Source organism: Acomys russatus, chromosome 1 (assembly GCF_903995435.1).
Source record: "Acomys russatus chromosome 1, mAcoRus1.1, whole genome shotgun sequence".
Lineage (NCBI taxonomy): Eukaryota > Metazoa > Chordata > Mammalia > Rodentia > Muridae > Acomys > Acomys russatus.
The window spans coordinates 122,179,890-122,203,234 of NC_067137.1; the positions used below are offsets into that span (position 1 = coordinate 122,179,890).

Consider the following 23,345-nt stretch of genomic DNA (forward strand, 5'->3'; position numbering starts at 1 on the left):
GTGGTCTGTGCTTGTAACAGAGAATGAGTGATTATTGGTGTGTGTAAAGTCTCCACTGGAGACACTGAGTCACCCTGAACTCAGGGCCCACTGGACTATGTCTAAACAGAAATCAGAGCAGCTGGAGTATTGTTGAAACACATCCTGCCTGCAAGAGTGCGCATGGCTTGCCTGATTTGCTTAGCAGTAGTTTTAAATGAGAGACTTTTGTAAAGTCTCAGGAATACAGCTTTCATATTCTACCCAACACGGCTAGTGGCATCTCTAAGGGGTGACAGACACACCTACACCTAAGCATCCCTGTGTGTCATGCACCATGCCCACTCAGACATGTCAAAGGCCCCTCTTTCCTAAGCCAGAGTTTGTGGGTTCCTCCCCTTGGTATTTTTTTCTACTGTCCATAACATCACCTCTCCCAGCAAGTGGACTTGATTGCCAGCCAGTTGATGGTTCCTCAGGAATCATGACCCAGAGCAGACAAATGTGCTCCCACAGCAAGAGCCCCCTATTGTGGGATGCACTGGGCACTGGCAGGTCAGCCAATGATCCTCTCAACATCTGCTTCCTGGTGACTGTCTACAGAGAGTTCCTGAAGTGCACAGGCCAGGGAAAATGACCTGTGCCCTGCTCCCCTCAGTCCATGCCAGACAGACCATCAGGCTTACACAAGGCAGGGCACTGCTTGGGCTGTGTGAGAACACGTACGGCGTCAGCGGCTGGTGTGGAGGCAGGACATGGACAAGTGGGCCCACCTGACTAGGAGCACCAGTGACGAAAAGCACCAGTCTAAACAGCTGTTCTGTGGTCAACAAGTCTATTCCACTATGCAAAACCACCTGCCACTCGGCCAGACCGCCCCATGTGGTGGCATGTAACAAGAGTCCTATCTGCTTAGGAGGGAGGGGCAGGATTTTGCCTTTAAGGCCAGCTCAGGCAATGTACGGTGTCTCCTTTTCCCCCTACTGATATTACACACACACAGAAATACACACACATGCACGCACACGGACACGTGCACATACATGCTTGCACACATGCACATGCAAACACATGCACATACACACACATGCTTGCACACATGCACATACATGCACACATACACATACACACATGCATGAACACACACACACACAGCTAATTACTAGGCAAGGCAGTACACTTCTGCCATCTCAGCACTCAGAAGGAAAAAGCAAGAGGACAGAAGAGCAAAACAAGGCCCAGCTGAATCTCATCATGGAATTTTGCCTTCGAAACCAACGAAAGCCAAGAAAAAGAAAAACAAACAAACAAACAAAAAACAAAACAAAACAACAGCAAAACGTAAACCAAAGATCCTCCACGGCATGCCATACTATCTCAGTTTTACAGGCTCAGCAATGTTCAGTGCCAAAGTCACAGGACAAGAAAGAAGCAGGAACGCAGCTGGCCAGGGAGGCTCTGGGGCACGCGCATGAGCAGGGTCTCCACAGCTGCTCCACCAAGGAGGCAGGAAGGAGGTCAGCAGGGAGCAGAGATGCTTCTGCAAGGCAGCAGGAGCCCCGAGTCCTTGCTGGTCCTGCATCTGCACATGTGAACCCACCTCCATTCCCTGGCATGTCCACGGTCGTTCCTGCGCACAGAGAACAAACCCAGCATGTCAGGGTGCATGCCCTCGCCACAGTCAGATCAGTGCCACACCCTTCACATTTTTTGTGTGATTTCTATCTGGCGATTTGCCAATTTAAAATGCTCCCACACATGATGCTCCCTGGTGTTCCATGGAGAAAACTCTTTTTCATAAGCAAGAAACACACAGAAATAGTATCTGTGAAACCTGTTTCTAAATGACCAATGTCATTACTCAAGGGAAACTTTTGCCTGCCCAAGTGCTAGACTTCTATTAGTGGCATCTTGGTACCATGAGGCTCATTTTCAGTGACATTTCCCCTCCTGATGGATTCTTTCGATAGGTTCCCTAGAGACAGTAAGGGGCCCCAGCAGTGCCCAGTGCTGGAGACTGCTATGACAAGTCCGTGAGGTCTCAGGAAACCCTCTACCATGGGTGTCCTCAGACATGGTGAAAAGGGGGCCCCCTCAGAGACGAGTGGTCACATTTTCAGACTGTGGCTTTTACCACCTCCATGGTCCTCAGCAAAAGGGTCCAGTACTCTCCCTCCTTCCTAAAAAGCCCTTCTGGAGATACAAAGCCAAGAGTCGCTTGGAGAATCATGTGGGTGCAGACAGCAGTGCCTCCAATTCAGTAGGAGGAGGGGCTGCTTTTGAGTAGTCAGATGAAAAGGCTGTGTGGAGCCTCTGGGAGCCATTCTCAGGTGCAGCAGCTTCCTGCTCTGAAACTGTTTTCTCATAGAGCTGTGGCATGCTCTCACTAGTGTGTCTGGAAACACCCTGTAGAGAGACTCCCAGGACAGGGTCTGAGCTACCCAAGCTGCCCTGTGGTTCTGAAGGGCTGACTGCCACGGACTCTGGTGTCACCTCCCAGCAGCTCTGGGTGTGGCTGCTGTAGCTGAGCATTTCTCACGTGAATAAGGACTTTCTCAGCATCAAAAGGATTCTAGCCTAAAGCACCCTAACTCTATTACACGTTAATCAGTCATCCATCCTGTGGGTAAAGACCCATAAAAAGCACCCCAGTGCTTCCCAGATGACCCAGCTGGGAAGCTAAGACTTGACTGTAGTTACTCACGCTCCATTTAAGCACTGGGTAGCAAATTCTTATGGGTAAAGTACTTTCTGGAAGGTGTTAGAAGAATGTACCATTGTTGGTGCTTACTCAGGGAGATATGGCAAGAATGGAATGAGTCGTTGAGAGGTGATCAGATGTGACATGGTGAGGCAGGGGCATGCCCCTGAGTAAGTACTGATGCGAATGAAACCACTTGCTCTTGCGGGCCAGGAAGGGTGCTGACTAGGCTCCATCTAAAAGCAGGAAATTTGAGTCCGAGGGCAAGGCACATATGGGGACAGTTTGTTGGTCTGAGCAAGGTGATGGCCGTGACCCCAGTGCTCATGTCTCTACCACCATGGCTTCTAAGGTAACTGTCCAGATTCTCAGACAGAAAAGCCGAACACAGAAATTTGTCAGGCTTTTGTTTTCCATGTGGTGAGACAGATTTGGACTAGATGACCCGATGGGAAGAAAATGCCAGCATTTGTGAGGGGCATTTAGGAGAACTTGGGCTCTGGGTGTTTATGATATAAAAGCCAGGGGTGTGGCACTCCTCAGAGAAGATCTCATTGAGCCCAAAGCGATGCTTGAGTAATACAGCCCCCAGCTCCAGTGTGCCGATGCCCAGGCGGACTGAGGGCTGGATGGGTGGGGAGCCTGAAGCCCGGGAGCGGAGATGGAGATACTGTGAGCAGAAGTCATGTCTGAGCCTGCAGCTGAGTGCGAGGCTTAAAGAAAGGTTCAGGCCCTGCGTCCTAGCTGCTGTGACTCCAGGGGAGGGCAAGTGGCAGCCACGCCTGTGCTGAGAGGAAGGAGGGAGCAGAGGAGTTGTGGGTATGTGGTGGTTTCATTCCTGCGAGCAGTTTTATACTCGGACAAGGGTGTGAGGCTGATGAGAGCATGATGGCTCGCCCTTGTTGTGTGGAAGCTCCGTGGTAAGGCAGCTGGCTGCCCACAGCAGGATTTCCTTGGCTGCCGTCGCCCACCACACACCGCTGCGTACCCTCTTGCTAGTTGATCTTGAATTTGCCTTCAGGAAGTACTTGAGGCTCTGTGAAGGCTCTTGAGACGGGTTCACCTGCCTTCAAGAGCAGACCCTACACACGCAGCCCAGTGCTTGCTGCATATGATACCACGCTTCTGTATCACCAGGGGGTCCACAGATGATTTCAACCGCAAAGTGGCACGTTCCTCCTCAGCCATGCTCAACATGGCATTTATAAAGCTTCCGGCATTTTGATAATTCCTGCCTAGCAGCTCCCTGACAGTGGCTTTTGTATTAAGTAGTTCTTAATGATGAGACGGGTCTTCGAGTGGCTCCTGCAGAAAGAAGTTTGAAAACACTTCTCCGCACTCTGCTCTTGAGACTAAGTTCCTTTTCCATAACAATTTCTCCTGTGTGCTCGCGGGAATTCCTGTCTGCCATTGTTGAGTATGCGTACTTTTCTTTTAATAAGAGTCTGTCTCCAAGGCAATGGCGATGTGATGTGGTGTGCGTGCATGTGTGCGTGTGCGTGTGCATGTGCATGCGCGCGCGCGCGCGTGTGTGTGTGTGTGCATGTGTGCATGCGTGTGCATGTGGTGTGTGTGTGTGTGTGTGTGTGTGTGTGTGCTAGAGAAAAGTAAGGTCAGCAACAGAGTGCCTGGAAATGGAAACAGAGTCTTAGCATTCAAGAGAAACAGCACCCAGAACAGCAGAAGGCAACCTGGGTGCCTCTGACCTGTCAGTGTTTGGGAGCTCACAGACAGGCAACTCCCCTTGTTGATGTAAAATGACCTTGTTCCTAAATGGTCTCTTCCAGAGTTTTGGGACCAGCAGTGACCTTCAAAGTGAGTGCCAACACCCAAAATATGACAATTGCAGATGTTACCAAGGCTGCAGGTAAGGCTGTCTTCTCATGTGTGTGTGGTTTAGCCCAGCCGGGCTTCCTCATTTTAGTTTCTCTGGTGCATGGCTTCTCCCGAGAGACCTCGTTGTTGCTGTGAGAGAGGAAGGCAGCTTTGTGAAGTGAGGGCTGGCATCTGTAGCTCCATGTGAGGAGACCTTTCATGCTGTGCCAGCAGGGAGCACACTGGCTACGCCACTGCCCCTGTAGACCTGTCTCAGGATCTAGAGGTGTGAGAGGACACAGTGACTTCTAGATAGGTCCAGGGCATCGCTGAGACTTCTGCCCTGGTAGTCTAGGCATGGCAGTGGAGACGTGATCAGTAACTTCCTTGGAGAAGAGAAGGGAGGTGAACAGTTTGCACATCTTTCTGAATGTGTACTGCCACTGAGCACTCCCGCACAGCGGGCTGTGGATCTTGGTAGTAATGGAGACACAGGTGGCATAACAGTGTTTGGTATGACTATTCGGAAGGACATTTTCACTTTAATGCTGTTGCTGAGAGGCTGCCCTGAGGACGCAATCCCAGACATGGCACAACACTAGTCTTCTTTAACCCTGTATACTGCTAAATCTATGGGTTGTTTTTGCTGCTGAACTGTAAGTAATTTTCCTATTGTTCCAATGTTCCTATTGACTGAGGGACTGGCATGCTTTGCTCTCCTCATGACAGCGTCTTTGTCCTGTGGTGGCGTAGAATGTGTCCTGTCTTCAGCCATGAGGGACACGCTCTTCAGCTCCTCCGCTTTGAGTGCTGTAGGGCTTACTCACAGGGAACTCCGTGTCCTCAGATGCTCTTTGTGCTGGGATCTGAGGGTAGAAATCTGATTAAAATGCAAAGTGTCTAGGCCTCAAAAGTTGGTAGATCTGAACTTCACAGAATCAGTTCACTGTCTTTCTGTCAGTTGTGTAGAGCTGGGATGTGGTGCGGTGGAGTGGGTGCCATCACTGCGGCAACAGCTCAGGAGGCGTTGCTCTGAAGACTGCCACCTGAGAAGAGTTAACGCTCAATGGCTTTGATCCTGTGCAGGCTTTAGGCCACTTCCTTCCTTCGTGAGCGTCTGCTTCCCATGAGTGATGACTGAACATACTTAAGACCAGCTACTTGCCAGTCTTTCACACAGAGAATCTCCCCTGTCATGGACGGGTCATCTCAGGACAGGAAGTAACACACGTGGGAGCAAGTTGGCTAGAACTTTAAAGAACCGTGAATGAATCAGACGGAATAGGGGCAAATATGACCAAAGTACACTGCGTGAAACTCTCAAAGGGCTAATAAAAATGAGAATGATAAAAAGATGGCACAAGCTGTGCTTTGTAAGTATGTGAGCTTCTTCTGTAGAGTGAGCAGTCTATCATGAGCAGTCTTCTTCAGTAGAAGAAAACAGCATACACTGTAACCTACCTACTGGCTTTCTAGGGAATAACGTTGATCATCTGTGATCTGGTCTCTGGACATTTCAAACATGTCCGTGTCATGGGTTGGCTTAGTATTGCATCAAAAATCACACGGAAAGTGAACGTTTGAACCGTGCATATCAACAGCTCTTGGGATGCTGACCCTGCCAACATGCCAGGTGCATCTAGGAAACTGATGATTGGCTATAGATGTTCGAGCCCCTGTGTGAAGATGTATGAAGTTGTAAACACGTGTGAGCGATGTTTTGTGTTTTCTGCAATGTCGTGGCATTATGGGTGGATTTTGAAGCTGTGTGAGAAAAGGGTGAGGAAAAGAAAGCTGAGACGTCAGTCTAAGTACAGCCAGCGCCCACTTCCAGCCTCAGAGCCCTGGCACCAGGGAGAGCGTGGGTGGCCTGCTGAGGACTAGCTCCACGTATAAATAAAGAAGTATAATTTTGTTTCAAAGTGTGTTGTTTCCTGGGCCCTATTCGTTTTGAAGGGTGACATGGAACCTTGCCAGCACCATCACAAGCTTCCTAATGTCTCACTGCAGCAGGCACGCGCATTGGGGTGTCGTTGGTGCTATGGCCGTAACCTTAGCCGAACCCGCGAGCTCACCCGGGTTTGCATTTGGCTTCCGAGGAGCTGGGTGAAGAAAGGTGTAAACCTGGTAATGGGACTTAAGTTTATTTTGATAATTAAAAAAAAAGTGATACAGCATCTAGCAAATAGGTAAGGTCTACGTTTAGTGTCGCCTTTGCCCCCATCAAATACCACGTGGTGTTAACATGCAGTTGCAAGTGCAAACACTCTGACATGGAGAGTTCCTTCCTGGTCCTGGGTGACTTCTTTCTGGGAATTCTGCTTCATTAATAATTTTTTTAGTTCCTGCTTTGTCATTTGATTAAGTTATATTAATTATACAATGGCAGTGGACTTCATTGTGACATTTGCACACATCTATATATGTCCTTTGATCCTATCCGTCCCTGTCACCCTCTCTTCCCTTCTCCACTGCTGTTCTGCTCTAACAATCCCCTTCTATTCTTGCATCATTTTCTTGTTGTTTTTCCAGACAGGGTTTCTCTGTGTAGCCTTGGCTGTCCTAGACTTGCTTTGTAGACCAGGCTGGCCTCGAACTCACAAAGATCTGCCTGCCTCTGCCTTCCCAAATGCTGGGATGAAAGGTGTGCATCACCATGCCTTGCATCAGTTTTCAAAGTACAGATTCCACACAGGAGCCTCCGTCTATTCCAGTCTGACTTACTTTGTTGCCCACAGTGATCTCTGGGCTTACCCACCTCCCTGCAAATGGCACGGCTTTGCTTTGTTTCTGGATGAACAGTCCTTCCCTCTGCCTCCTGACTTGTCTGTGCTTGTGAGTTCTGCCTAACGTGAACGTGGGCATGAGCGCTGGAATTTGTGACCATTAAGGTAGCAAACCTTGTACAGAGCTGTGTACCCGGTGCTTAGGAGATTGTGGTGACAGTGGTAGTCACTGTGGTCCTGTGCGTAGATGGTCAATCACTCTGATAACCACAGAAAAGTCTTTCCTCCCTCTCTTTCTCCCTCCCTACTTTCCTTCCTTCCTTTGTCACTAATTACATTTTTTGCAAGGTTTTATTAGTTGAGACTTTCATGCTATGCATTTTAATTATAATAATCACACCCCCCCCCCAGATCCTCTCAGATTTACTTTCCTTACCAACCCAACTTTTTATGTTCTGTTTTTCCAAAACCCATCAAGCCCGATTTATGCTGTCCAGATACTCTCAGGTGGTGGTGGTGGTGGGAAGGCTACCGTGAAGTGCAGTCAAGCTAACAGGCCACACCCTCAATAGAACTGACCCTCTTACTCCTGGCAGCTATCAATTGCCAGTAGCTCCACAGCTATGGGCGGGGCTTTGTGGGGGAGCCCCCCCTCGTTTCTAAAAAGACAATCCTTTCTTTCTCTCACTCTCATTCCGTTGTGAGTTTTTCGTAATCCTTAGTTTCTTGTCAGTTCTTATATTTCTCTTTTTCAAAACCAAAAGGCTCATGCTCCCCTGGTAGAAGCCAGTGTCTCTGTTTGCTCTCTCTCTGTAGACACCACTTAGTAAACTTTCCACTAGGTTATCCTTAGTCACCTGACCGCCTTCATGACCCACCTCAGTAGGCACCCTGGCTCTGGTGGTCATCTACTGACTCTCTCCTCAGCAGTTGCCTATTCCTAACTTGTCTTAGGAGAAAACAATTCAAACGCAAGATAAATTATTCTGAACCCTAACCGTTAAAGGGTCTTTAAAGCAGAGTGGCGAGGTCTGACTTGTGTTTTCAGTTGCATTTTTTTTTTAAAGCCCTTTGGTTCATTTTGAGATACACACAGTGTGTGAAGAAGGGCCATCAAGTCTGCTGGGGACAAGATGCAGAAGATGGAGGGGAAGAGGAGGCAGACGCAGCGGTCACGTGGGTGAGGATGGCAATGGAGACGGGGACAGCTCTGTGAATGCAGACTGTCATATGATGCGGACAGTGATGCGGGGGAGGCAAATGACACGGGTGAGAACTGCAGACAGAGGCCACAAAACAGCAGGGAACTGGTTGCAGAGGACGGCCAGGTAGAGGTCAGGGGTCTTGCGGTGTGATGGCATGTAGTGCAAGGGCAGGTTCAAGTCCAATACTCATTTCCTGACTTGTACCCAAGTGGATGTCTGTTGCTACAGGGATGAGAACTGCTTGGAGGATAAGTACATTGAGCAAAACAGGAATTTGACTTCACCCACATCACTGTCTGCATCATATGATGGTATATATAGTGTCCCCTAAAGGCTTTGTGTAGGAGCTTGGCCTTCAGCTTGCACTGGCAGTGGAAGGTCCTGGAACCTTTCTGAGGTGACCCTAGTGGAAGGGAGCTGGGTCATCGCAGACCATCACTGAAAGAGGTATTAGGACTCAGGGCCCTTCTTCCTTTTGCTTCTCAGCTTCCTTGAGGTAAATAGGCCTCCTCTTCCGCGTGCTCCCACCATGCTATCCTGTGCAGCCACAGCTCATAGCAGCAGAGGAGATGACCTTACGCCAGCCTCCCGAGGCTGTGAGTGAAAACAGACCTTTCCTCGCAATCACAGGAAGCTGGCATAGTGCGGTTACACGTGTAAACAGGGGCTCAGAACGGAAAATCAGTTCCTCCCCTGAAGGCCTGGCTGTTGTGTTCGGCAGGCTCTGCCTGAGGCAGTGTGTGGGCAAGTGTTTGATCAACTTGACACAAGCTGGAATCATCTGGGAAGAGAGAAGCTCTACTGAGAAAAACGCTCCTAGCAGATTAGCCTGTAGGCACATTTTCTTGATTAATGATTTGTGCAGGTGGGTCCAGCCCGTGGTGAATGGTAGCACACCCTGGCCTGGCAGTCCTGGGTTCTGTCAGAAACAGCTCCTTCTGGGTGCATGTCTTGAGTTTTTCCCTGACCTCTCTGGATGATAGACTGTAAACTATAAGATGAAATAAACTCTTACCTCTTTAAGGTGCTTTTGGCTAGTATTTTACCAAAGCAGTAGAAACAATCACTGGGACAAGCAGTGACTGTGACAAGCAGAGCTTTTAATGACCAGAAGGCCTGGATCTACCTGTCTTGAAACTTTGCCTAAATGCCTCCTCTACAAGGCTTAGGCTGTGCACCCACGCATAGTGTAGAATTGTCCTGTCAGCAATAGCAGGACAGGATGCAGATGGACAGGTAGCAAACAGGTGCTGTTCTGTGACACCCCCTCCCCCGTGTCCTCACTGGATGTCCTTCATTCTCTCTCTGTGGATGCACACACAGAGGGTGTGTCTACTTTCTTTTATCGTCTTGGCACAGAGATGGAAATGTCCTCCCACCTAGATGGGAGTGACTTGTTCCGGAAACAGGGGTGAGCACCACAGAGTAACTTTGCGTGTATAGAAGGCAAGGTACAAGCCTGTACACACTAGATCACCTTCCTGCAGTCCCTCTCAGGCCAGCTCAGCAGGCTGTCTCTGAGCGAGGGGAAGCAATGTCTGTCAAAATCCTCCTTTGGGGAATTCTACAGATCCCAGTTCCCATGGCAACTGGACAAAGAGAAGAGAGAATAGGGAATTTGCTCTGAAATCTGCCTTCAGCTTCAAGCACCTCATCAAGGGCTCACTTGTGCTCCCCAGCAGGGCTTGTGAGCACAGGGGCCTGCGGTGGTGTTAGCTCCGACTGTCACCAAGGCACGGCCTGACTCTCTGCTGCTTCAGGATGTGTGCGGCCACCTTAAGCTTGACAGGAGGTGACTGGCTGTGGAGATGTGGTTGTCTAGCTCTGAATGACCCAACTCTGTCGCTTCTCCCTGTTAGTCCACTGATGCCTAGAGCTATCCCTTCATCCTAGGTATGATGGGGGCGGGAGGGTGGGGGTGGGGTGGGGGAGAACATTGCTAAATACACAGGTAGCCCTCACCACTTTGAATGCTCATCCCACAACAGGTCAGATCAGCACAGCTGGGGTCAATTGAGGGCAGGACTTGGGGTTGGGAAAATATCAGAACTGAGAACATGTGGGATGGGCGAGGACCACTGAGCATGCGGGAGCAGTGTAAGGGCATTTGGCCTGTGGGAGGAGATGCTCAGAGAGCAGTCCAGGTGAATAATCCTGCTGTAAACAGATGCTGTCAAGGTCAGAGACATTCTCTGAAGTTTTTTCTGCACACTAGCCCACTGCTTCCTCCTGGGACAGGAGTACAACACTGTAGTGGCTTGTTCTTGAATGAACGCTGAGTGACCCAATGGGGCTGGGACTCTGCAAAGCCCCAGAGCTTGTCTTCAACAGAAAACGCAAGACTGTAGAGAAGCAGTGCCATGGCACCCACAGGCAGGGGCAGCACTGGAGGTGGTTGCGTTGTGGGACCATAGAACCTGGTACAAGGATGTCAGATGCAAGCTGGTCATTAGGATAAAGGGCTGCATGGGTGACAGTCATAGCCCTTCCAAAAGGTACCCAGATGCCACACAGATGGCCACTGGACTACAACAGATCTTTCCCACTTCACAGCTTGGCGTTCTCTGGTGTCCTTTGCTACACAACTCCCCCCTTCCCCCACCCCCACCCCAGCCTTTCTGCGGCTTCTCTCAGCCTGAGCCACTTTCCTGTAGCCCCTCAGCCAGAGTCCTTTTCCTGTAGACCTCCTCAGCTGGGGTCTCTTTCTGCATCCTCCCTCAGCCCAGCTTATCAGGCTGTCTCTGAGCAGAGAGGAGCAGTGTCTGTCAAAAGCCTCCCTTAGGGAGTTCTGCAGATGCTGGTCTCCATGGCAACTAGATGTGTCTCATGGACCAGGACAGGGAGAGCTGGCCTCATTGTTCCTGGCTCTCTTTGGTGTCCTCACTGTGGCTTCATGGCCCCTAAGGCTGCCGAGGTGAAGCTGTGGAGGAGATAGGATTTGGGACCTGCATTCAAAGCCTCGCTCCACGTTTGGCCACTCATGGGCCGTTTTTAAGCTTAAGGGTGTCGTCCATTTGAAACAGGACAAGTGCACTTCACAGGTCAATTCAGTGCTGAGCGACTTAGGAAGGAGCTCAGCTGAAAGCACAATTTAAATTCTAAAGGACTTGGGTGAAACTGCTGGTTGTTATTGCTGGCCCAACTTTACTTGTTTGGCATCCCACAGGACATGCAAAGCCACAGAGTGCAAATCACCACAGACAGACCATCCATTCGTGTTGTTCCCCCACAGGAGTTGGCGGTGGGGTGGGGGTGGGGGGAGCCACAGTGCCAACGGGGCTCAGAGAATCGCAGTATGTATTCACTAATGGGGGAGAGTCATTGAATCACACACAGAAGTGAGACATTTCCCTTGACTTCCCTCATAGGCTGAGCCGGCTGACACTAGAACTTGCATCATGCAGAGTGTGGGGTTGTGAAGACGGCACACAGGCAGGGTCAGCACATAGAATTATCATGTTGTCCAAGGGCAGTTGGGAAGGACAGCTCTAATCTGTTGCCGCTCACTGGCTCTGATTGCAGGTGGGTGTAGTCACTCCTCTTAGATCTAAAGACAGTTTGCACTTTATCAACACCTTGTCTCATTACACTTGCAAAGGAAGCAAGTTTTCAGTGATAAATCTTTTGCAAAAGCAACTGCATGGCTCATTCCCAGAACACAAAGTGGAAGAACAAGCAGTTCCTATCTTGACAACCCCCCCTCCCCCCACCCGCCCCACTGCTCCTCATGGTTGGTCTATGCTGCCACCTGCTTTAAGAAGTCATCTCTGTTTGTGTTAGAGTGAGGCAGGCGTTTATATTTGATTGATTGATAATGCCTTTAACATTTGCGCTTTGACACTGGACATTTATCTACCTCCTTTTGGGGTTCACTCTTCTGTGGTCACTTGGAAGGTGACGCTTCTCTTGCAGGGGTTTCTAGTCTCCTTCTGGTTTGAGAGCTAATGACAAATATACATGTGAGCTGCCCTTGGACCTGCAGAATACGGCCCTACTGGGGAGGCGGAGCCACTACCAGCCCATAGTGGTCTCCTAGCCTCACGCATAGAAATCGCCTCCTTTGCATTGAAGAAATGGAAAGCGGGGAAGTGAAGCTTGGAACCTCTGTAGCTGGCCTAGAGGCTCTGCCATGGCTGCCCCTCCCCAATGGATGTAGCACTGCATCGGTTTACCTGTCCTCGTTGGGGTTTCCAAGCCCCACAGGTCTGCTCGTCCCTCTCTGTCTGCTGCTGCCTCCAGTTCCCAGTGCAGTCCAGCTCCATGGGAAATCCGATGTGCAGTTATGAGGGTCGCTCTGACCTCCTCTCAGCCTTTTGTGACCTCCGGCCCACACCTATCCTAACCCTGTTCAGTCTAGAAAACTGAACAGCAAGCTCTGGCCCTGAGGCTCTCCCAACAGATGCTTCCTTAGGGCATGAGGCCAGCACTCTCCGTGTCTGCCTTAACATGGGCCATGCTCACAGCTGAGGGAGAATGTGAGGTCAGCACTCTCGGTGTCTGCCTTACCATGGCTGTGCTCACGGCTGAGGGAGAGTGTGAGCCCAGCACTCTCGGTGTCTGCCTTACTATGGGCCGTGCTCATGGCTGAAGCAGAGCTTTGAGATTTAACAGGCTAAAGGGTTCACGAATCCCAGAATATTTGCTTTCTGGCCAGTCATGGAGAAAGCCTGACAGAGCTCTCAGAACAAATGCAGAACTTATCACCGGCCAGGGTGTGGAATAGGCAGGTTAGGAGCCTCCCTGCTGTAAAATAGCAAGAGAGTGAAGGCGTTTGGGAAACTGGTTATATTAAATAAGGCTGTGGTGCTGTCCTTGGGCGTCTACTTGACCATATCTAGAATTGACTAAAACCCCAAAATGGTGGGGCACACTTGGGAGGGAGGGTTTTCTGCTTAATTTGATGTGGGAGGATCCGCTTCCAATCCAGGTGGTTGAGGTGGGAAGATGGCGCATCTCTAGTGCATGCGGGCCACAGCTTCAGCTGGAAGCCTATACAAGGACGTGGGAGGAGGAAGGAAGCCTTTCCTCTTTGCTCATCACTCTCACCCTCGCTAACAAGGCCCTCCCTTCACTGGCATTAGCCTGTTTTTTCCGATCGCCAAGACCAGCTGGGACATCCAGCTTGTAAAATGAACAACTGTTGAGTTCTTGGACTTGTTTTTTTTTTTTTTTTAAACTTTTTATTGATTTGTTTGTGAATTTTAATCACACTCATCTCCCAATCTCTTTGTACCTACCCTCTGCCCTTGCAACCTCCCTCCTCCTAAAAGGACAAGACAATCACTGTGGAAGCTGCAGTGTGTCACAGTGAGACCCACTTCTTACTTGTAATGAGTCATTGGTCAATGCTGGAACCTCACAGGGACACCTCTCAGGTGTCCTATTTGTTGCTCTGTGTCATGGAGATCCTGTAGCTTTGGCTCTGTAGGACCGGCCTCTTCACGTGTTCCAGCAGTTCACAGTCAGGGTAGATGTTGGGGTGGGCCAACTTAAAGGCCTGGATCTGGGCCTGGGTGTTAGCTGAGCTGGTCAGCTGGTCAGCTCTCCCTCACCCACACCACCAGAGTGAGCTCTGCGGTGCTGTCCCAGCTGGCTTATCCAATGCCACAGGCATCAGGTGGCAGAGCCAGCTCTCCCGCTCTTATGCCCTCAGGATGGCATGGGACCTGTGAGGGAACTGAGAGAGCAGAAGGAAAGTCTGCATCTACTTAGGATTGGAGAGCCACAACACAATATGCCCCGGGATCCTTTCAGTGAGAGCTCATTCAGCCTTGTCTGAAGGAAAGGCTTTCGAGACCCAAAAGCCCTCCCGGTTTCCTTATTCTAAGACAATGCACGCCAAGACAATGGCATCTCCACGCACGAGGTGATTTCCATTTTTATGTGCAATTGCTCTTATTTTAATAGAAGCCAGATTTCTTTTATCTGTAATTAAATCCGGACCCTGCTATTTGTTGAAGGTCCTCCGTGGATGTTTGAGTTTATCAGCTTGACACTGAGTTCATAAAATAGTTCCTAGCCTTGTGTGTTAGTAATTTGACTTGCCATCCACTCTTCAAAAGCAAATCCCCAAAGGGCAGGCAACTCGATCTGCGTCTGAGTCTCCTACAAACCCCAGGCCACACAGTCTCAGAGTGCCATCAGATGTGTGCACCTCGTGTACTCCCCTGCCTCACACCTATGACCTCTGTGCACACTTGTGTGCAGGGTTCTCATTCTGGGCATGACCCAAGCTTTGCACTGATTTCTGTGGACTTTCTGCGAGGATGCTTGATACTGGTCCTTGGCTTTCCTGGAGGGAAGACACAGAACCCTAAGAGGAAGTTTGTGGGCACCCATGTATGTGTTCCTCCCATTTGCCAGTAAGAACCTCTTTAGGAACTCTCGGGCTTGGGTGGCTACAGATGGCACGGTGACAGTGAAGAAGCCATTGCTCATCATCCTCGTGCCCTTGACTGCCAGCCAGGAGGCTCATACACAGGCCTGTGCTCACCTGCACAGCCTGTCACATGGGAGTGTATGGGAGTAAGCGTCTAACTTTTTTCCTAGTCTCTTTCCTTCTTCTCCTTTTTCTTCCTTTTGTGTTCATCAAGGTACACAAAGTCCTGAGCAGTAGATGGAGCAGCCCTTTGCCCATCGACTGAGCCTCAGCCTTTTCCCCGTGATATACTGACCCTTGATCACTGTTCTATTGCCACAAGGAGAGATCACAACAGAGGCAGCTCCTGTGAGACTGAACGTGTAACTGGGGAGCTGCTTACAGTTTCAGGGGCTTAGGTCATCACCATCGTGGTCTGTGTTCGCAGGCATTGCCCTTTTCTGTTCCCAAACACCTGTCTTCCATCTCACGACCTGCTGGAGCTTCAGGTCATGCAGAGGAAGAACGTAGCATTGTGTAAAGAGAAGAGGGGCATTAGCACCCTGTATCCTCCAGGGCCCATATGTCTATGCTCTTACATCCCATCTTGGGTGGAGAGCCACCACAAGAACCAGAGATCTCACTGTCCAGTTCGGCACTCATCTGAGGACCAACAGCACTGCAGCCTCTCATCTGGCTGCCTTTGGTGTCTCCGGAAACTGGGACAAATGCTTCTACAGCCATCTGTTACTGTCTTATGTGACCACCCAGCACCTCCACCCTAGCCATCCATACACATGAGCTCTAAGAGATATCCAGGCAAATGCCAGCATGCCTGAGGCTCTTCTGGGCTCCTCGCACATGTAGGCTTGGGTCAATTTGAACATTTCCTGGTTTGAGTGGAGTGAGGACAGGCCCCTAAGCTTGCCATCTCTGTCTTTTTCCAGTGACACTGGTGGGTTCACACAGGTCTTTTTTTTTTTTTCCTCCATAGAGGCTTGTGCTCACTCAGAGGCTCGGCCAGTGCGTGTAGGCCCCTGCCATTGTGTGCTGACACATGCTGCTCACTAATGGACACAGAGTGCTGGAGGCTCAGGCTGCGGTAGTCTGTTCTCTCTACTTAGAGAGCAAAAATGACTCTGTTGAGAAACCATACTAACTTCCCAGAGAATGATCACATGAGCAGCATCAGGAGAAAGATGGTTAAAGTCAGCTTATGCTGGGCTTCTGCTCTGAGGTTAGCCCTGAACAGTCTTATATGTGGGCCCAGTTGAAAATGCCCATGGGCCCAGCTCCTCGTGAGTGTATATTCAAGCATGCACAATAGTCATGGTGTCAATGTTGCCATGGTTACCTTCCAGAGCTGTCTACCCCTTTTTATGACCTGTTTCTGGCCCCTCCTGAGAAGCTTGGCTGCCATACACACAGGACCACAGGGTATTGAGGGAGGAAGGGGGTCTGCGTCTTTAGCACAGGCTGGAGTACGTAGCGTAGATATTGGATCCTGATCTCTGATGTACATGCAGATTTGGGTAAGTTAGGTGTCTTCCTGAAATTCCTTTCCACACCCTGCATTGGGTGGCAGCCCGTCTGATGTAGGGCCAACTGAGGATCTCTGCTGGCCAAGAATGTGGTGCCTGCAGCCATCAGGGATGCTGCTACACTTCTCTGCTTCGCTCTGTGGCTCTGTCACAGTCCCCCCATCTGTGCACAGCCCAAGCCTGAGTGTGCCACAGTGTGGATGTGCTCCTTCCCTGAATGTGCCACAGTGTGTTGTGCTCCTTCCCTGAGTGTACCACAGTGTGGATGTTCTCCTTCCCCGAGTGTGCCACAGTGTTAATGTGCTCCTTCCCCGAGTGTGCCACAGTGTGGGATGCGCTCCTTCCCTGAGTGTGCCACAGTGTGGATGCGCTCCTTCCCTGAGTGTGCCACAGTGTGTTGTGCTCCCTCCCCGAGTGTACCACAGTGTGGATGTTCTCCTTCCCCGAGTGTGCCACAGAGTGGATGTGCTGCTTCCCCGAGTGTGCCACAGTGTGGATGCGCTCCTTCCCTGAGTGTGCCACAGTGTGTACTGTGCTCCTTCCCTGAGTATGCCACAGTGTGGATGTGCTCCTTCCCCGAGTGTGTCACAGTGTGTTGTGCTCCTTCCCCAAGTGTACCACAGTGTGGATGTTCTCCTTCCCTGAGTGTGCCACAGTGTGGATGTGGTCCTTCCGTGAGTGTGCCACAATGTGGATGTTCTCCTTCCCTGAGTGTGCCACAGTGTGGATGTTCTCCTTCCCTGAGTGTGCCACAGTGTGGATGTTCTCCTTCCCCGAGTGTGCCACAGTGTGGATGTGGTCCTTCCCTGAGTGTGCCACAGTGTGGATGTTCTTCTTCCCTGAGTGTGCCACAGTGTGGATGTTCTCCTTCCCCGAGTGTGCCACAGTGTGTTGTGCTCCTTCCCTGAGTGTGCCACAGTGTGTTGTGCTCCCTCCCCGAGTGTACCACAGTGTGGATGTTCTCCTTCCCCGAGTGTGCCACAGAGTGGATGTGCTGCTTCCCCGAGTGTACCACAGTGTGGATGCGCTCCTTCCCTGAGTGTGCCACAGTGTGTACTGTGCTCCTTCCCTGAGTATGCCACAGTGTGGATGTGCTCCTTCCCCGAGTGTGTCACAGTGTGTTGTGCTCCTTCCCCAAGTGTACCACAGTGTGGATGTTCTCCTTCCCTGAGTGTGCCACAGTGTGGATGTTCTCCTTCCCCGAGTGTGCCACAGTGTGGATGTGGTCCTTCCCTGAGTGTGCCACAGTGTGGATGTTCTTCTTCCCTGAGTGTGCCACAGTGTGGATGTTCTCCTTCCCCGAGTGTGCCACAGTGTGGGATGTGCTCCTTCCCTGAGTGTGCCACAGTATGGGATGTGCTCCTTCCCTGAGTGTGCCACAGTGTGGATGTGCTCCTTCCCTGAGTGTGTCACAGTCTGTTGTGCTCCTTCCCCGAGTGTGCCACAGTGTGGATGTTCTCCTTCCCCGAGTGTGCCACAGTGTGGATGTGCTCCCTCCCGAGTGTACCACAGTGTGGATGTTCTCCTTCCTCGAGTGTGCCACAGTGTGCATGTGCTCCTTCCCTGAGTGTGCCACAGTGTGGATGTGCTCCTTCCCCGAGTGTGCCACAGTGTGGATGTTCTCCTTCCCCGAGTGTGCCACAGTGTGCATGTGCTCCTTCCCTGAGTGTGCCACAGTGTGGGATGTGCTCCTTCCCTGAGTGTGTCACAGTGTGGATGTTCTCCTTCCCCGAGTGTGCCACAGTGTGGATGTGGTCCTTCCCTGAGTGTGCCACAGTGTGGATGTTCTTCTTCCCTGAGTGTGCCACAGTGTGGATGTGGTCCTTCCCTGAGTGTGTCACAGTGTGTGGTGTGTTCCTTCCTTGAGTGTGCCACAGTGTGTGGTGTGCTCCTTCCTTGAGTGTACCACAGTGTGGGAACATCTGTCTTCTCAGGTATGACCCCTCAGAAGTCAAGTGTGTCTATAACGATAGATTCTTGGATTGGGATGCATGCTTTCTGGGTGTCAAAGAAGCAGTCCATGGAGAGATAAGAATACAATTTGGTTCACCCTGACTTTGGTACCAATGCTGGACCAAAATCTCTGAGATTCTGACCCCACTTCATTTATTTTAGCCATGTTTAAGCACAGCACAATTCTGGAAAAATGTTATCTATAACAATTAACTTAGTCTCATGAGTGAAATGAAGCATAAGACATGTTTACAAGTTTCTTACAAAGTATATATGGCTTCGTCTATAAAGATGGCCTCTATTGACTTAGAAACAATGCTCAAGATGAAAGAACACCTGAGACAAACATGGTGACTATGAGAGTAAGGATTTGGTCTGATCCTGAGATCACATAGAAGTAATCAGGATGCTGTAAAGTACAGGTGACATCACTCACCAGGGTGGGTTTTATGGACTAGAAGCAATGCTCAGCCTTCAGGGGGAAAATATCTTGGACAAACAGACATAGCACTCTGGGGGATACAGGCAGAACCTGGCTCCATGGGGAGCAAAGGTCACCAGGTTAAACCACATTTTCCCAGCATTCCAGGAGAGCAGCCAAACATCGCCTCCCTTTATAGGGATACGCTGATGTTCGACTCCTCCTGGCTTCTCTGGTGCTTACCCCATGTGCACAGGATCCTCTCATCCTGTGTCTTCTGGGATACAAATGCTATTACCAAAGAGACACCCCACCCACCTCCACGGCATGTAAGCTGGGTGAGTCAGCTCTTAATGGCTACTACTGGCTCTTGGCCTCCTCTGGGTTTACAGAAAACATGTGCCATTCTGGGCCTCCCTGTGCCCTCTGGTAACCCTGTGGCCCTGAGCTACAGCGGCAGTTTTTATTCTCTTGTAGATGTCACTGAGCTCGATGAAAGTCGCTATCAGTTCCCTCTCTGCAGAGGGCCTCGCCACAGGGGTTCTGTGCGGCTCATCTGTGGAAATGAGAGACAGGCGCTGCAAACTATGTGGGGCCATGACTCCGGCTTCATCCTCATCTCCACATCAGTTTTCCTGTGTGATTAAGTGGTTCCTGGGTCAGCTGAGCACATCGGTGATTGCAGAGGCAGACAACACATACTCTGAGTGGAGTGGCTGGGCCAGCTTCCTCCCTCTAATTTGTGAAGTGATGCTGTGGGCAACTGTGGCCATCTCTACCCACTCAGCTCAGCCACACTGTACCAAGGGGAAGTGTGAGTGACAGGGAAGCTGTCATCCTGTCCCAGGCTGTGGGGAGAGCTCTCTAGTCAGCATGAGGAAACCTCTGTGATTTATTCTACACTGAGGAAGGTCGGCTTGATTTAGGGAAACGTCAGATTGACAGAATGTTCAGAGAAAAGTGGGTTACAAACACTGGACAGGGAGTCCAGCCTTCGTGTAAGTCTGCTCACTAAAATGACAGTACACAAAACATGTTACTCAAGCAAAATGCTTCTAAAGGCTTGCTTTCCCTGCCGTGTCAGCCTTTCCCTAACAAAGTTGATTCAGTCTCTTATTCTACTTTTTTTTTTTCATGCATTGAAAATACTATCAGTTCTCATAAATAAACAGAAATGCCAATTATAACATGGAGTGTATAGAAGATGTCTGTGATAACAGCCAGTATTCGCTGTGGGTGAAACATGTCCCTCAAATGCCATGTCAAGTCTCCATCCCTGACCTATGACCTGGAAACAGATTCTAGTCCAGATGGGTCCAGTTAGATTGAGCTCAGAGCTGAGTCCGGACACAATGTGGCTGGTGTCCCTCACAAAAAGAAGAGCATTTCCTGTGAAGACAGAGTCACAGAGAATCTGCCCGGGTGGGCAGATCTGTGCATATGGCCCGGTGTGATGGTGGACACCATTTGGGCCACATGACAGCAAGCTCTGCTCTGTCACTCACTCCTTCTGTAAGGTGAACAAGATACTCGTCACCTTGAAGTCATGGGAGAATTAGGTGAGCTGAAAACCATTGTGTGGCCACGTGAGCTCTGTCCCTGTCCCTTCACACGTCCTTCTTTCCTTACAGAGCTCTGGCCCGCTGTCCTGTCCCTCACCACCCTGTCTAGCTTTATTCCATTTCCCCCAGTCTCTCAGCCATCCAGGAGCATTGGAAAGACATGTAGCTAGTGGCAGGCACTGCACACATTGCTGAGGAAGCAGGTAGGTGCCCCCAGCTCTTCTGCCCACAGGGACACCTCTCTTACTACATCAGGTCACTGTTTATTCTCTAACCATGACGTATAACTCATTATAAAGTATTCCTTTTCATGACCTTAATAAGGAAATTCTCGTGCATCAGGAATTTGCAATCTAGTGATGTAAACAAGGTAGAAAGAAAGATAGGGGTGTGTGTGTGTGGGGATCTGCTTCTGTTCCTGGATGGTGTGTTAGTTGACTTCTGCCAGAATTTACTTTAACAATGTCTGTGGAATGAGCGACCCTTTTTGGTACTACAGGGGTGGCCTGTGTGAGACAGACACTACCACAGAAGCAGAGGAGGTAACAGCGCTGAGCAGTGGTTCATGTCGGTTCTGTGAAGGCCTTAGGACTACAAAACCTCAGTGCTACAGTCCCCAGGGTCCCATGATCTCTCAGGCTGGTGACTTACAAGTCTTTGCTGTGGCTTTGGAAAGGACAGCCCTTGCCATGGTTTACCTTGCAGGAAAATTGTTGCTCTCAGTTGTCTGTGGGAGCCCTCCATTTTCTCAGCCAGTTGCAGGTGCCTGGATATTGCCTTGACACCTGTCACCCACCCTGGGTGCCAAGTGATAATTAGCGGTCGGCTGTGTTTCTCTCGCACAGACCAGGAGTGGATCTGGAGCTTGCTGTTGTGGAGTGGGAGGCCCTTGTCTTCTGATGTCCTGAGGGTCTTAAGCCCTAGCTCTAAGGTAATGCTGGAGGAAGGGTGCAGATTGTATCCCCTCCAAATGCCTTCCTTGAGAGGCTGAGGGGACTGGGTTTTGCTGCAGGTGAGGCTGGCACGAAGCACGCTGAATGCACCAGGACAGTGACGGGCAGCATCTGCAGGTTAGACAGAGCATGCCTACAGACACAGCGAACGCACAAATGTTACCGTTTTTTATTCTGTAACACACAATTAGAACCAGAGGACAAGGACTTAAGGACAAAGAGGTGGAGAGAAAGAGGAAGATTGGTTCAGGGACATTTCTTAATCCTGTCATAGGTTAGAACTGCAGACAGTGACACAAGGTGGTATCTCAGTCCTAGATGAGGGGCTGAGGACACTAGTAAGGAAAGGAGAGCCACGTGGCATCTTGGTTATTCTTTTGTCTCTGAGTTCTACAAACTGATTCAACACATCTGAGGGGGCACTTCACAGATACACACAAGGCAGTGTCTGTCCAGGGGAGCAGCCCCACGGCCCCACACTGACCGTGCCATTGCATGTCTCCGGCTTTGCACCTGGGGACTCATCAGTATCTTTTTGGTGTTTTGGACAACGTTTGTAACCTTGGTGGCTCTCAGGACCAAAAGTCCTCTGAAGGAGAGATAAACATTGTTTGTGTTTAGATCACAAATCAGGGATGAGAAAAAGTCTTGTGAGAGAGCAGGTGATGTTTATCCCATTAGAAGTCAAACCACTGTATGAGGGGAGATTGGTTGTTAACCAGCTGAAAAACATTCTTGAACAAATTCTGAGAGGAGGTATAAATGTGAGCCAAAAACAAGAGGTGGGGCCTCTGGAGACTTGGGATAGTTTTGGCTGTTCATCACTCCACTTTGAGACGCTTCTCAAGAGAACCACTCGAGGGAAGGCTTCGGGGCTCTGGGCTCCTGCTGAGGTTCTGGGTTCTGGTTGCTCCAGGTTCCAACAAAAGAAATCCTGCTGATTACACCAAAAGAATCATTCCTTGGAACTGATATCCTTACCATTTTATGACTGTATTATTTAATCTCCTTTTCCTATTGTTTGGGTTAGTTAGGTTATAAATGAGGTACTCTCGGTTAATAAGTTCATAATAAAATATGTTTGCTAAAAAAATTGAGCCTATAGACCTCAGTGAGCAGGAAGCTGCCAGTGGGGTGCACTGTCTTATGTGGGGTGTGCTGGGAAACAGGGCATCAAGTTAGCAATGGAGTGGCAGGAGTTAACAGAGAGATAACCCCACTGGAAACTGAAGCCATCTACAGCAACTAGATGCCAGAGGTGAGGGAATCCAAGAGTGAGTGGCTCAGAGCTGAACTCTCTGGGCACTGACGTGATGACCTCCAGTCAGTGTGGAGGACATCCTTCCAGCATTTCATCATCCCACTGTTGGACTTAGTAATCCTCTCAGCCTCGGGGTGTTCCCTTGCAACAACAATCCTGGAGAGACAAGCAGTTGTCCTGTGACGCCATGTGGTGTACCACTCTGCACATTTGCCCAGAAAGCAAGCGTTAGTCTCCACCCAAATGTGTTTGCACAGGTTCCTCTTTGTAGGAACCCACTAGCTCCAGGGCTTCCCTAAATCTTCCCCAGTGCGTTTGTACGTTATTTAACTGAAGGGAAGCACATTTGTATGCATCTCTCTGGAACATGCCTATTATGGTTAAATGCTTTTCTTTTACTACATTAAACAAGTTTAATCCCTTTAGTGTGTTTCAATAAAACGCACCAGGAAAAGCTGCCTTTTCATTTTGCATAGATTCTGCTCCTCATCAGGATGACCCACTTCGATATGAAGTGGTCAGGTTGGCCTTGAATGCCTTTTCTATCTATCAAACACACTGCTTCCCTCTTTTCTATACCCTGATCAATGGTTCAATGGGCCTCAGCTGCAACACCACACCTGGACTCGGCAGCAGGGCCTCCCTCCGCAGGTGCTGTCACTCTCTCATTGCCTCTCCACTCTAGTTCAAAGATTTTCCTATAGTTTCATTTGCTTTTAATTCCATTTTGGAATGCAGAAGTGCAACATTTGCCCTTGAATGTCCTTCAAGACACCCCAACCTCAAAGACCTCACAGTTTAGTTAATGTAACCCACTCATACTGATACCACTAGAGATGGAACGGCTAGTGCCATGCCACACCCCCCCTG

The 23,345-nt window shown here is 50.0% G+C and overlaps 1 protein-coding gene across 1 annotated transcript in view; it reads left to right on the forward strand.

The window, feature by feature from the left end:
* The window catches only part of LOC127195768 (receptor-type tyrosine-protein phosphatase N2-like), a 199,122-nt gene that overhangs the window by 35,425 nt on the left and 140,352 nt on the right, over positions 1-23,345 (forward strand). Inside the window, exon 6 of the mRNA XM_051153367.1 lies at positions 4,468-4,547. Within this exon, the coding sequence (XP_051009324.1) occupies positions 4,468-4,547 (80 nt within the window). The remainder of the gene's footprint in view (positions 1-4,467; positions 4,548-23,345) is intronic.